General features: G+C 43.3%; 1 protein-coding gene across 1 annotated transcript in view; it reads left to right on the top strand.

Annotated features, from left to right (window-relative positions):
* LOC117941522 (myosin heavy chain, fast skeletal muscle-like) overlaps positions 1-13,923 on the top strand; it is a 20,658-nt gene that overhangs the window by 5,355 nt on the left and 1,380 nt on the right. Inside the window, exons 14-36 of the mRNA XM_034866529.1 lie at positions 161-464; positions 731-795; positions 1,357-1,444; positions 1,543-1,660; positions 1,732-1,855; positions 2,673-2,809; positions 3,689-3,944; positions 4,772-5,014; positions 6,399-6,575; positions 6,653-6,798; positions 6,892-6,982; positions 7,674-8,063; positions 8,562-8,688; positions 8,782-8,900; positions 9,408-9,604; positions 10,401-10,584; positions 10,839-11,004; positions 11,114-11,238; positions 11,318-11,626; positions 12,242-12,445; positions 13,149-13,274; positions 13,360-13,530; positions 13,613-13,717. Coding sequence (XP_034722420.1) covers positions 161-464; positions 731-795; positions 1,357-1,444; positions 1,543-1,660; positions 1,732-1,855; positions 2,673-2,809; positions 3,689-3,944; positions 4,772-5,014; positions 6,399-6,575; positions 6,653-6,798; positions 6,892-6,982; positions 7,674-8,063; positions 8,562-8,688; positions 8,782-8,900; positions 9,408-9,604; positions 10,401-10,584; positions 10,839-11,004; positions 11,114-11,238; positions 11,318-11,626; positions 12,242-12,445; positions 13,149-13,274; positions 13,360-13,530; positions 13,613-13,717 — 3,972 coding nt within the window. The remainder of the gene's footprint in view (positions 1-160; positions 465-730; positions 796-1,356; positions 1,445-1,542; positions 1,661-1,731; positions 1,856-2,672; positions 2,810-3,688; positions 3,945-4,771; positions 5,015-6,398; positions 6,576-6,652; positions 6,799-6,891; positions 6,983-7,673; positions 8,064-8,561; positions 8,689-8,781; positions 8,901-9,407; positions 9,605-10,400; positions 10,585-10,838; positions 11,005-11,113; positions 11,239-11,317; positions 11,627-12,241; positions 12,446-13,148; positions 13,275-13,359; positions 13,531-13,612; positions 13,718-13,923) is intronic.

Here is a 13,923-nt window from a genome sequence, read left to right as displayed (position 1 = left end):
TCTGTAGAGCCCCCCCTACAGATTTCTCTATAAAGCCCCTCCTACAGATTTCTCTATTGAGCGCCCCCTACAGGTTTTTCTATAGAGCTCCCTTACAGGTCTCTCTATAGAGCCCCCCCTGCATAGTTCCCCTTCATCACATCCTTCTCCTTTCTCCAAGCCCATGGGCATCTTCTCCATCCTGGAGGAGGAGTGCATGTTCCCCAAGGCCACGGACACCTCCTTCAAGAACAAGCTGTACGACCAGCACCTGGGGAAAACCAAAGCGTTTGAGAAGCCTAAGCCCCCCAAGAAAGGCAAGATCGAGGCCCACTTCTCCCTGGTTCACTACGCCGGGACCGTGGACTACAACATCGCCGGCTGGCTGGACAAGAACAAGGACCCCCTGAATGACTCGGTCTGCCAGCTGTACCAGAAGTCGCCCGTCAAGCTGCTGGCGGTCTGCTTCCCCCTCGTCGTGGAGGGTAAGATCCAAGATCCAGGACTTCTTTATTGTCATACCGTAGTACTCTGTAGTACCGCAGTACACTGTAGTACAGGCAGTACACTGTAGTACCAGATTACACTGTAGTACCACAGTACTCTGCAGTGCCACAGTACTCTGCAGTACCACAGTACACATTACTTGCAAAGTTCACAGCTTACAAAATACAGCACAGAAACTATTATAAACACCGTGGAAAAGTACATGTTTCTCTAACAAAATATGTCTAATTAAAAATATCAACAGATGCTACCAAGAAGGGAGGCAAGAAGAAGGGGGGTTCCATGCAGACTGTGTCTTCACAGTTTAGGGTAAAGTATTTACTATATTATACATATCTATATATAACATATATATAGATATATATATATCTACTATATGTATGTAAATACACACTACCAGTCAAAACCTAGAAATGTCCATTGCACAGGTCTAGACCGGACTCTGGGATGTTATTTATCTCCCAGGTCTTTCCATAAAGAGCAGGTCTAGACCGGACTCTGGGATGTTATCTATCTCCCAGGTCTTTCCATAAGGAGCAGGTCTAGACCGGACTCTGGGATGTTATTTATCCCCCAGGTTTTCCCATAAAGACCAGGTCTAGACCGGACTCTGGGATTTTATTTATCTCCCAGGTCTTTCCATAAAGACCAGGTCTAGACCGGACTCTAAGATGTTATTTATATCCCAGGTCTTTCCATAAAGACCAGGTCTAGACCGGACTCTGGGAGGTTATTTGCAGAAACCCAACAAGTCCCAGTGAAGCAGAATGGACATTTTTAAGTGACCTTATACCTTTGACCGGTATCTCAGTTAATGTTCAAACTCACAGATGATCACACGTCCTAAGAGTCTCCATTTTGGGTCTACAGGAGAACTTGGGGAAGCTGATGACTAACCTGAGGAGCACCCATCCTCACTTTGTGCGCTGCCTGATTCCCAATGAGTCCAAGACTCCAGGTACAGATAGAGACCATCATCTCAGGAGGTTATTTGAGGAGTGGTTTTGTTTTGGTTGATATGGTTTCCTGAGATTTTTGAGAAATGTATTGTTCCAGGTCTGATGGAGAACTTCCTGGTCATCCACCAGCTCAGGTGTAACGGTGTGCTGGAGGGAATCAGGATCTGCAGGAAAGGGTTCCCAAGCCGAATCCTCTATGCTGACTTCAAGCAGAGGTATCAATGGATATTTTACTAGGATTTTGATAAAGATAATTGAAAGACTGACCATTAACTCTTATTAAAAGGTACAAGGTGCTGAATGCCAGCGTCATTCCCGAGGGCCAGTTCATCGACAACAAGAAGGCTTCAGAGAAGCTGCTCGGGTCCATCGATATCCCCCACGACGAGTACAAGTTCGGACACACCAAGGTACACGCCTAACGCTAGGAGCGTTTATGTATTACATGCCAGGAAAACACGAACATCTGAGAGGAAAACAAAGATCTGAGAGGAAAAAACATGTTTTCATAACTTTAGCAAAAAAAATCTCTTTCAAAATACTTTTTTAAACTCTCAAGTATGTAGTTTTGCATCAGTGTGAAAAAAATTCTCCCCCCAAAAAATTGTTATCTTAAAACGTTTTTCTTGTCTCTCTTAAAACCTAACAAAATCAAATCAAATAACAATATAATAAGTCTTTGCTCTAGTCTCAGGATTTTTCTCTCAGTTTCAACAGTTGGACTGTTAGTAAGAGTTGAGATAATTAAAAGGTTTTTATTTTGAAGTGGCCTTGCTGTTATTATCTGTCTATGATGGTGTCAATGGTGTAATGATTCAGCCAACTGACCAATAGGAACATGGCCTCGCCCCAACTGGCCAATAGGAACGTGCCCCCGCCCAAACTGGCCAGTTTGAAAGTTAGGCCCCCCCCCCATGTAAAAATGTGTATTAATGTGCATAAAGAAGCCAAGAAAAGATGGAAAAATCTCCAAAAAGGCATCAAATGACTGATTAGACATTCGTATAATATGTCACAAAATGTTAGATTTTATTTCCATTATTTACACTTTCAAAACAACAGAAAACTAAAAAATGGCGTCTATAAAACACAAAATATCTCTGAAATACTCAGGTGATAGTAGAGAAAACGTTCTTTGTTTTCCAGGGTGTGAAGTTTTCTCCCTCTGAGTTCCTCCTACGTTTTATTTTGTGTATTTGGTGTATTTTGTGTATTTTGTGTTATCAGGTGTTCTTCAAGGCCGGCCTGCTGGGCGTCCTGGAGGAGATGCGAGATGAGAAGCTGTCGTCTCTGGTTACCATGACGCAGGCGTTGGCCCGCGGCTACATCATGAGGAAGGAGTTCCTGAAGATGATGGAGAGGAGGCACGTTGGAAACAGCTCGTCCCGAACCATCGTGTTAACCCCCATGTTGTCCTCCAAAAACAATAGAAAACGGACACAAATTGGACATTCTCGTCAATTTTTTCAGACTTTTTTGTAATTTCCAATAACAGTACAATGTATAACTTTTCACCGTATAATTTACAGTAATATCTTTTACCAGTAAACTACTGTTTATTTACAGTAAGCTGCTGTTAAATTTAACGTCAAAGTTACAGTAGCTTACTGTAACAACTGAGAGCAAGTTACTGTGAATTATTTTCACAGTAAAGGTACTAAAGGTACTTCCATTAACAGCATTTTATGTATTCATTGTAAAATACAAAACAATTAAACACAAAATTAGATAAAAAAAAAGTAAAAATACAGTAGTTTACTCTACTATATACAGTACTATAGTGGCTGTGCTGTGATTTTTTTACAGTAATACTTGGCTATAAGGTTTTAATGTACCTTTACAGCATTTTACTCTAAAAACACGCACAGTAGTGTTACTGTGCAATCTAAAGTAATAACTGGAGATTTCAGATATTATTTACAGTGCAGCTTACCACCTTACTAGTTTTACTACTTTTTGGAATTCATGGTCAATAACCCTGATTTATGTAGGATAATACCTAATATTACAGTTTAAAAGCAGAAATTATGAATTGTTTTGACTAATAGTTGAGATCAGAGGAATGAAAGTGATCAGTTGTATTTGCAAAGAGCGTTGGAAGGAATCCAATCCTTTTTTATGGTTTATTTGGTTAAAAAGAAACTCATATTTCAGATATAGACATTTTTTTAAAGGGGTCCCGAGGACACCAGGAGGGTTAAAAATCACCAACAATATTGTTGACAGCTACTTCCTGTCTGCAGGGAGGCCATCTACACCATCCAGTACAACATCCGCTCCTTCATGAACGTCAAACACTGGCCGTGGATGAAGGTGTACTACAAGATCAAACCCCTGCTGAAGACGGCCGAGACGGAGAAGGAGCTGGCGAGCATGAAGGAGAACTACGACAAGATGAAGACCGACCTGGCTGCTGCGCTGGCCAAGAAGAAGGAGCTGGAGGAGAAAATGGTGTCGCTTCTGCAGGAGAAGAATGACCTGCAGCTGCAAGTATCGTCTGTAAGTGCGTGATGAAGGAGACGATGATGAAGACCTTAACCCTAGGATGGTCATCAGGTCAAAGTTACCCATTTCAAATTTTAACTACAAGAAAAATGGTACAAATATACTTTTCCTACCTGTAAATCAACGGCCTTACCATATTTCCTGTGATAAACATGTATTTATTCAATCAATTCAGAACATTATTCTGGATATGACACTTATGATATTTCCACAGTGGAATTTTAACATGCATTATAACTTATGACAAAAAATGAACCCCACTTCCATTTTTACTTGTGTGCTAGTCAACTCACAAGGGGACACGAGACAGACTACCACACAACACCGGGGCGAAAGCTAAGACACAAACACGGATAGACAAGACAGGACCCAAAACAACACAGAAACCACCGAAACCATCACAGCAGCTTTATTCAAACAGGGAAGAAACTGACATGACACAGTGAGACTCCTCTGTCCAAACACGGACGTCTAGACAAGAGACCAGGGACCATCAGGACAACTGTTTCTTATGGCCTGCTTGTCCTGCAGTGGTCAGCTGATCTATTTCTGTGAGACAGAGTTACCTTGGACCCGAGTCCTTATTTGTGAGACTCCTTACTAACTTAACTTCTACCAGCTTGGACATACTGATCTGTTCCGGCAGCCTAGGGTCCACTTCCTGCTGCCTCTGCCCTGAACGCTCCCTCTGATTGGTTCACTGCATTTTAACTCGTACATGCAGAAATGTCAACCTATCAGTACACATCAACGGGAAATTGGGCTTTTCACGTGTTTTCAAAGTTGATGTTGCTAACATGTCTCTTCATAAAATCCCCTAGGAATCAGAAAATCTGAATGACGCTGAAGAGAGATGCGAGGGGCTCATCAAGAGTAAGATCCAGCTGGAGGCCAAACTCAAAGAGACGGCTGAGAGACTGGAGGACGAAGAGGAGATCAACGCCGAGCTCACCGCCAAGAAGAGGAAGCTGGAGGACGAATGCTCTGAGCTGAAGAAGGACATCGATGACCTGGAGCTCACCTTGGCCAAAGTGGAAAAGGAGAAACATGCCACAGAAAACAAGGTTTCTACGCAATAGTTTATAGATATAGTTATATAGATCTGTACATATATATATATATATATATATATATATATATATATATATATATATATATATATAGATATCTATAGATATAGATATCTATCTATCTATCTATATATCTGTCTATCTATATATATGTCTATCTATATATATATATAAGTTATATAACAGTTTCTTCCCAAAAGCCATCACCACTCTGAACTCACACACACACTGACTTCCCTTTGTTGACACTGTCAAGGTTTGGCTTCAATCTCATTGCACAGGTACTACAGCTGTATAACGACAACAAAGGTTTTCTATTCTATTTTATTCTAATAGTTTTCCTGATACATCCATTCTGGAGGAAACGTATTTGCGCTTTTTTTTTAATTTTGCGACAACCAGACAGACGCACAAGTACAGCACTTTCAACTCATGCAGAGTGATGAACGGGGACAAAAGCCTTGATGGCTAATTCTCACGTGGCTTATAGAAAATACCGTTCCAGTTACTGAACGTATTAATTTGACTGTTTCTCTGACCCGTGCTGCAGGAGATGTATTCCCACCACAGGCTGTATTCACTCACTGTTTCAAACCTTTCCGGGTTATGTTAAAAATGCGATACGGGCCCTGCTAACTGCATTATTTATCTGGACTTGTTTATTAGCCGTGGTTGCTACGTGTCAAGCTGAGTGGACTCCCAGTAGTAAACACAGGTTATACATGTGATAAGGACACTCCCTAATGGTATGTAATGGAACGACATTTGCCCCTTGGCTAATTCCCATTGCTGTTACAGGCTGGTAGCATAGATACTAGAGCACCCCCACTCATTTTCAACCCTAACATTGACCCTCCCCCCACCTGCCCATTAAAAACAAATCCAGAGGAAAAACTGTAACAATCAGTCCAGCATATCAAGTAAAAATATAACGAAGAAAAAACAACGTGCCATTGTTAGCTCAATAACCCCCGGCAACTCCAAAATGAAAAATAAAAAACTTGCTAACCACAAACCCGTTGTCACCAGTGTAACACTCATTACATACAAGTACTTTGGGGGGTGGAGTTAGAGCACGGAGACAGCTTGGACTGTGTAACTTGGTCCATTTCTTTAATGTCACTTCTTTCAGCGTAGAACAACTCAAAAACACATGAAACACGCTTCATCATCTCATCGTATCCCTCCGCCAACCTAACTGTTGCTGATTTACAGGCAGGGTCCAACATGTTAGATAGTCCCTTGTTAACTCAAGGATCAGAATACACTATGAAAGCATAATTAATGGAAATATGTGACTTATTTCATGAACCCTAAAAAAAGGTAATATGTTAACTAAATACACAGTTTAAAGACCAGATGGTTCTTTCACATTTAGGTGAAGAACTTGACGGAGGAGATGTCCTCTCAGGATGAGAGCATCGCGAAGCTGACCAAGGAAAAGAAAGCCCTCCAGGAGGCGCATCAGCAGACTCTGGATGACCTGCAGGCAGAGGAAGACAAAGTCAACACTCTGACCAAGGCCAAGACCAAGCTTGAGCAGCAAGTGGATGACGTAAGAGTCCAAAGTCTCCTGGATTGGCCAAGCAGGGTTCTTGAACTTGATGATTGAAAATGAATCTTACTTTTCAGCTCGAGGGTTCTCTGGAGCAAGAGAAGAAGCTCCGGATGGACCTGGAGAGAGCCAAGAGAAAGCTGGAGGGCGATCTGAAACTGGCCCAGGAATCCATCATGGATCTTGAGAATGAGAAGCAGCAGTCTGACGAGAAAATTAAAAAGTAACCGTTTTTGAATTTGTACATGTGAATCGTCGTTATATTAATGGTGGTCAATTGCATGAACTCTATGTACTTCATCTAAACTTCTCACAGGAAGGACTTTGAAATCAGTCAGCTCCTCAGCAAAGTGGAAGATGAGCAGTCACTGGGCGCTCAGCTGCAGAAGAAGATCAAGGAGCTCCAGGTAACATGTGGTCCTAAAGAAGACATTTCTGATATTTTGTGTATTAAAAGTGAAAGTTAACTGAAAGACATCATGTTACGAGTTGAGGAAACGCAGAGATGAGGCAGACAGAAGAAGGGTAACAAGGATTTATTCTCTAAACAGAAAGTCCAAACTAACCCAGGGAACAAAAATGTACAAAAAACACAACTCCAGGAAAACAAAGTCTAACACACACACACACACACACACACACACACAGACACACACACACGACAGGGAGGAAACTAGGACCAGGGAGGAAATTAGGACATAAGACCAGGGAGGAAACTAAGATACAAGACCAGGGATGAAACTAGGACACAAGAACAGGGAGGTAACTACGACACATCACCAGGGAGGAAACTAGAACACAAGACCAGGGAGGAAACTAGAACACAAGACCAGGGAGGAAACTAGAACACAAGACCAGGGAGGAAACTAAGATACAAGACCAGGGAGGTAACTACGACACATCACCAGGGAGGAAACTAGAACACAAGACCAGGGAGGAAACTAGAACACAAGACCAGGGAGGAAACTAGAACACAAGACCAGGGGAGGAAACTAGGACACCAACACGAGGAGACAAGACAGAACCTAAAAACCAGAGCAGGAGGAACAGTAAACAAAACAATAACCAGAACCACGACATGATATCTCCTTGGACTAGGCTCGCATTGAGGAGCTGGAGGAGGAGATCGAGGCCGAGCGGGCTGCTCGGGCCAAGGTCGAGAAGCAGCGAGCCGACCTCTCCAGGGAGCTGGAGGAGATCAGCGAGAGGCTGGAGGAGGCCGGCGGGGCCACCGCCGCTCAGATTGAGATGAGCAAGAAGCGTGAAGCCGAGTTCCAGAAGCTGCGGCGGGACCTGGAGGAGTCCACCCTGCAGCACGAGGCCACCGCCGCCGCCCTACGCAAGAAGCAGGCCGACAGCGTTGCCGAGCTGGGGGAGCAGATCGACAACCTGCAGCGCGTCAAGCAGAAGCTCGAGAAGGAAAAGAGTGAATACAAGATGGAGATTGATGATCTCTCCAGCAACATGGAGAACGTTGCTAAAGCTAAGGTACACAACGCATTACAAGCTAACATGCTACGCAAATAAGTACACTGTACCACATTTAACGTACAATTTACAGTAACGATTGTCAACAAGTTACTGTGAATTCTTTTTACAGTAAAGGTACCGTACTTCCATTTACAGTATTTTATGTATTTATTAAAAAATACACAACAATTACACACAACAGAAGATAATAAAGTAAAAACACAGTAGTTTACTGTACTATAGAGGCTACATTGCGATTTTTCACATTAACTTAGACTACTGTGATTTCAACTGTAATACTTAGACTACAGTGATTTCTACAGTAGTACTTAGACTGCTGTGATGTTGTAATGTACCTTTACAGCATTCTACTGTAAAATCATATCCAGTAGTGTTACTGTGAAATCTGAAATAGAAACTGAAGACTTCACGGCCATTATTTACAGTGTATAGTAAATAAACGTTTCTAATATTATAGATAGCTGATCGCTGATGTAATCTGTATGTACTCATTAGGGAAATCTTGAGAAGATGTGCCGTACTCTGGAGGACCAACTCAGCGAACTGAAGACCAAGAATGATGAAAACGTCCGTCAGATCAACGACACGAGTGCTCAGAGAGCCCGTCTCCTGACTGAAAACGGTATCTACAGTACAAGCTGTCGGTTAACGATCTGCTGTGTCATGTGATTGAGGAATGGGACAAACTAACGTATCATGGCATCTTTCACACAAGGTGAGTTCAGCCGCCAGGTGGAAGAGAAAGAAGCTCTGGTCTCCCAGCTGACCAGAGGAAAGCAGGCCTTCACTCAGCAGATCGAGGAGCTGAAGAGACACGTTGAAGAAGAGGTTAAGGTAGGAGACATTTAAGGAAGTGTGTATTGGTACACTGTTGTTAGACCTTTATATCGTATATTTGCGGTATCTACCCCATTACAGTACCATAACAACATGTTTTACAGGATAATACCCTTACTGTAACATGCCAAAGTTTATTATTAAATTACCTTCACTGCTAAAAGCATAACAAACTAAATGTATATTTAATTTTTCAATTTCATTTCTATGCTTCTATAACATTAACTAAGAATGTTATTATGACTAGAAGTCTGTCTTATTCAACTTCAGTAGCACTACGGCTGTTGTGTTACAGCAGACTACCGCAAATTCAAAACATATACAGTAAATCACTATAAATGAACTGTTAATACCCATAATGCAATGCTTATTACAGTAATGAACAGTATGGTATTTTACTGGGCATTTTGTAGAAAGTAACTGTAGAAACTACAGCAGTCTAACAGTGTATTATCAGTTTGGGATGCAGGGATGATGTAAATTCATTCCTATTTCTTCCACCAGGCCAAGAATGCTCTGGCCCATGGGCTGCAGTCGGCCCGCCATGACTGTGACCTGCTGAGGGAGCAGTTTGAGGAGGAGCAGGAGGCCAAGGCCGAGCTGCAGCGGGGGATGTCCAAGGCCAACAGCGAGGTGGCTCAGTGGAGAGCCAAGTACGAAACGGATGCTATCCAGCGCACCGAGGAGCTCGAGGAATCCAAGTGAGTAGCGTTCAAAAAGCAAACCTCTTCCGGCTCTGCCTTCAAATGTTCATCTACAACTTTAAAAATTAGCTTTTAATAACACCACGCTGATTATAAATCTCCCATCCCCCTTCGAACAATTAGTCAAAGGCCGGTTCAGCAAACCTTTTACAGCTCTGCCTCCATATGTTCATCTACATCTTGAACAACAACAACACTAGGCTGATTACAAATCACCCATCCCCCTTTCCAAAACCTGTTATTTTGAAATATGTTCTACATTAAGAATAATTAAGGCTTCAAACAAACAATCCTATCCATCTTTGTCACGGGGGCAGCAGCTGCACCGATTCTCCATCGTCCCCTCAGTCGTGAAGACCCCAAGGTTTTTAACCCTCCTGTTGTCCTCGCGTCAAATTTGACCCGAACTGAACTATGATAAAAGAAAGCTGAAAAGGTTGTCAAAAAACAGAAAAAGCCAAAAAGATTTAAAAAAAATTGACTTAAACATAATTAAAAAAACACGTTTTTTTTAATTAGGTTTTAGTCAATTTTTATGTTTAGTCAAGTTATGTTTATGTTAGTTAAGTTATGTTTTAGTCAGGTTTTTGACAAACAATTGGAATAAACCGTTGAAAAGTGTAGAAAAAGAACAACATTTTGAAATTTCAACCCAGAAAAACCCAAAGTTGCAGGTCGACGGGAAGACGGCACGAGGGTAAAACTCAAAATACAAGAAGTCACGCTGCAGTTTATTGAGCCTAAGGCTTTAGGTCCCTTCAGGTTTTTAGTGGGAAACTAATTCTTTGAACAGGAAAAAGCTGGCTCAGCGTCTCCAGGAGGCCGAGGAGCAGATCGAGGCGGTGAACTCCAAGTGTGCGTCTCTTGAGAAAACCAAACAGAGGCTCCAGAGCGAGGTGGAGGACCTGATGATCGACGTGGAGCGGGCCAATGGGCTGGCGGCCAACCTGGACAAGAAGCAGAGGAACTTTGACAAGGTAGCGTTGTTACCTAAGTACCAAGCCACGCAACCTGTTGGAAAAATGACCAGATGTACTTTTTATCATTATTCCAACTTTTTGCATGAGAATGGCATGTTATACTGATCTCTCTGAACAAGATTACATGGAGCCATCGTCTGCACAGGTTGTTTCTGGGCCAGAGCAGGGTATCAACACGATGATGAAAATAAAACTCAATGAAAGACATTTATTTTTCCTCATATTGCTACATAACCAATGGTGTTGTTTAGGTGTTGGCGGAGTGGAAACAGAAGTACGAGGAGGGTCAGGCGGAGCTGGAGGGAACCCAGAAGGAGGCTCGCTCTCTCAGCACTCAGATGTTTAAGATGAAGAACTCTTATGAGGAATCTCTGGATCAACTGGAGACCTTGAAGCGGGAAAACAAGAACCTGCAACGTACGTTCTACATCATGTAACAGTCACATTTCATTCAACACACGTATTTTTTACATTGTCTTCAACATGTGTGCAAGGCTTAATCTAAAAGACACGTATCTCTCTGCAGAGGAGATCTCAGATCTGACTGAACAGATTGGGGAGACTGGCAAGAGCATCCATGAGCTGGAGAAGGCCAAGAAGCAGGTGGAGGCCGAGAAGTCTGAGATCCAGACGGCTCTTGAAGAGGCTGAGGTACATTTTCTTCCGGGGACAAAAATCATGGACTAACATAGAGAAAAGAGATTAATATTGAATTCTTTGATATCATCAGGGAACTCTGGAACACGAGGAGTCTAAGATCCTGCGTGTCCAGCTGGAGCTCAACCAGATCAAGGGCGAGGTGGACAGGAAGCTGGCGGAGAAAGATGAGGAGATGGAGCAGATCAAGAGGAACAGCCAGAGGGTGATTGACTCCATGCAGAGCAATCTGGATTCGGAGGTCAGGAGCAGGAACGACGCCCTGAGAATCAAGAAGAAGATGGAGGGAGACCTGAATGAGATGGAGATTCAGCTGAGCCACGCCAACCGCCAGGCCGCCGAGTCCCAGAAGCAGCTGAGGAACGTGCAGTCGCAGCTGAAGGTTTGTTAGACACAGAGATGCATCACAGACTAGACTTAGACATAATAATAATGATGATGTATACTTTATTAATCCTGCGAGGGGAAATTACAATGTTTCCACTTGTTATTACACACAGTCCTGAACTACACACACATGCTCAGGGCCTATACATGCACTAATGGAGAGATGTCGGAGTGGGGGGGTGTGGCCCATGGAAAGGCGCTCCGAGCAGTTGAGGGTTTGATGCCTTGATCAAGAGCACCTTGGCAGTGCCCAGGAGGTGAACTGGCCCCTCTCCAGCTACCAGTCCACCACCATGCTTTGGGGACTTGAACCAGCGACCCTGTGGTTCCCAACCCAACTCCCTACAGACAGTTTTCATCAAGGAAAATACAGCATAGAGAGAAAGAAGACAGTATAAAGATAACAATAGTAATAATAATAACAACAATGAAATATTTGGCTTTAAAAAGACATTTACCATAAATTACCAGTCAAGTGTTGAAGTGTCCAGGTATTAATGTGAGTCCAGGTATGTGTACATACTGTCCTCTTTACCCTGTTTCCTCCTATGACCAGTGCAGGTACTTTTTGACATTCATGTGAATATTGTCCTGATATTTTCTTCTCCAGGATGCACAACTGCACCTTGATGATGCTGTCAGGGCTCAGGAGGAGTTCAAGGAACAAGCTGCCATGGTGGACCGCAGGAACGGGCTGATGGTGGCTGAGATCGAGGAGCTGAGAGCTGCTCTGGAACAGACGGAGAGGAGTCGCAAGATCGCTGAGCAGGAGCTGGTGGACGCCAGCGAGCGCGTTGGGCTTCTGCACTCTCAGGTGAACAAGAACAATATGATTCCTTCAATAACTCAAAGATCTAACGCCATTTTGAGTGTGAAAATCAGACATGTGATGAGTGTCTGTAAGGCTAGTGGCGTTGTGGGGGTGGAGCTGGATTCTCTAATGGGGGTGTCAGAGAGGAGGACGCTGTCCAAACCACGTGTCTTCTTGGACAATGTCTCTCCCCCCCCCACACTCCATGGCTTGCCGCTCATACACAGGAGCACTTTCAGTGCAAGACTCATTCTCCCAAAATGCACCACAGATCGCCACAGGAAGTCCTTCCTGCCTGTGGCCATCACACAATATAACTCCTCCCTATTAGTGCCTGACACACATACACACACACACACACACACATACACACACACACACACACACTTAGTGAGTTTGAAACTGGACAACCTTGTATATTATCTGTTTTGTGCAATACTCTGCTGCTACTATTTATTCATTATTCCTGTTTACCATTACAACTCCTTAATTATGTAAATACTGTATCATAAAATATCCTTTGTGTAAATACCATGCATCCACACTCCTTATATTTATTTATTTATATTTCTACTCTGATATTTATATACTTTGTGCAACTTTCACACAGAATTTCATTTAAGTATTTCTGATTCTGATTCTGATTCTGATCCTGATCCTGATCTTGATTCTGATCCTGATTCTGACGTCTTTTTCCCCCTTTCAGAACACAAGCCTTCTCAACTCCAAGAAGAAGCTGGAGTCTGACCTGGTCCAGGTCCAGAGTGAAGTGGAGGACACCGTTCAGGAAGCGAGGAACGCCGAGGAGAAGGCCAAGAAGGCCATCACTGATGTGGGTTACATTTGAATGGTTCTCCCTTTCACTCCAATGTGTTTTTAAGATTATTCTGATCACCCTTGGGTGCCGTGTCTTCTAGGCTGCGATGATGGCTGAGGAGCTGAAGAAGGAGCAGGACACCAGCTCCCACCTGGAGAGGATGAAGAAGAACCTGGAGGTCACGGTTAAGGACCTGCAGCACCGCCTGGATGAGGCTGAGAACCTGGCAATGAAGGGGGGCAAGAAGCAACTCCAGAAACTTGAGTCCAGGGTAAGAAAGAAAGAAAGAAATATAGAAAGAAAGAAAGACGTTGCAGAGCTTATTAAAAAAGCTGTATTGTGTCGTATTGAAGGTTCGTGAACTGGAGGCCGAGGTGGACGCTGAGCAGAGACGCGGAGCAGACGCCATCAAGGGGGTCCGCAAATATGAGAGGAGGGTGAAGGAGCTCACCTACCAGGTACAGTATCTCTGGGAGTCCTCATACAGATCAACTTAACCCTCATGTTGTCCTCATGTTGTCCTCATGTTGTCCTCATGTTGTCTCCATGTTGTCACAATGTCGTCCTCACGTCGTCCTCATGTTGTCCTCATGTTGCCCTCATGTTTTCTCCATGTTGTCACAATGTCGTCCTCACGTCGTCCTCATGTCGTATTCATGTCGTC

The sequence above is a fragment of the Etheostoma cragini genome, unplaced genomic scaffold (assembly GCF_013103735.1).
Source record: "Etheostoma cragini isolate CJK2018 unplaced genomic scaffold, CSU_Ecrag_1.0 ScbMSFa_897, whole genome shotgun sequence".
Lineage (NCBI taxonomy): Eukaryota > Metazoa > Chordata > Actinopteri > Perciformes > Percidae > Etheostoma > Etheostoma cragini.
Note: the sequence above shows the minus strand (reverse complement) of the source record. Positions and strands in the feature narration are given on the sequence as shown.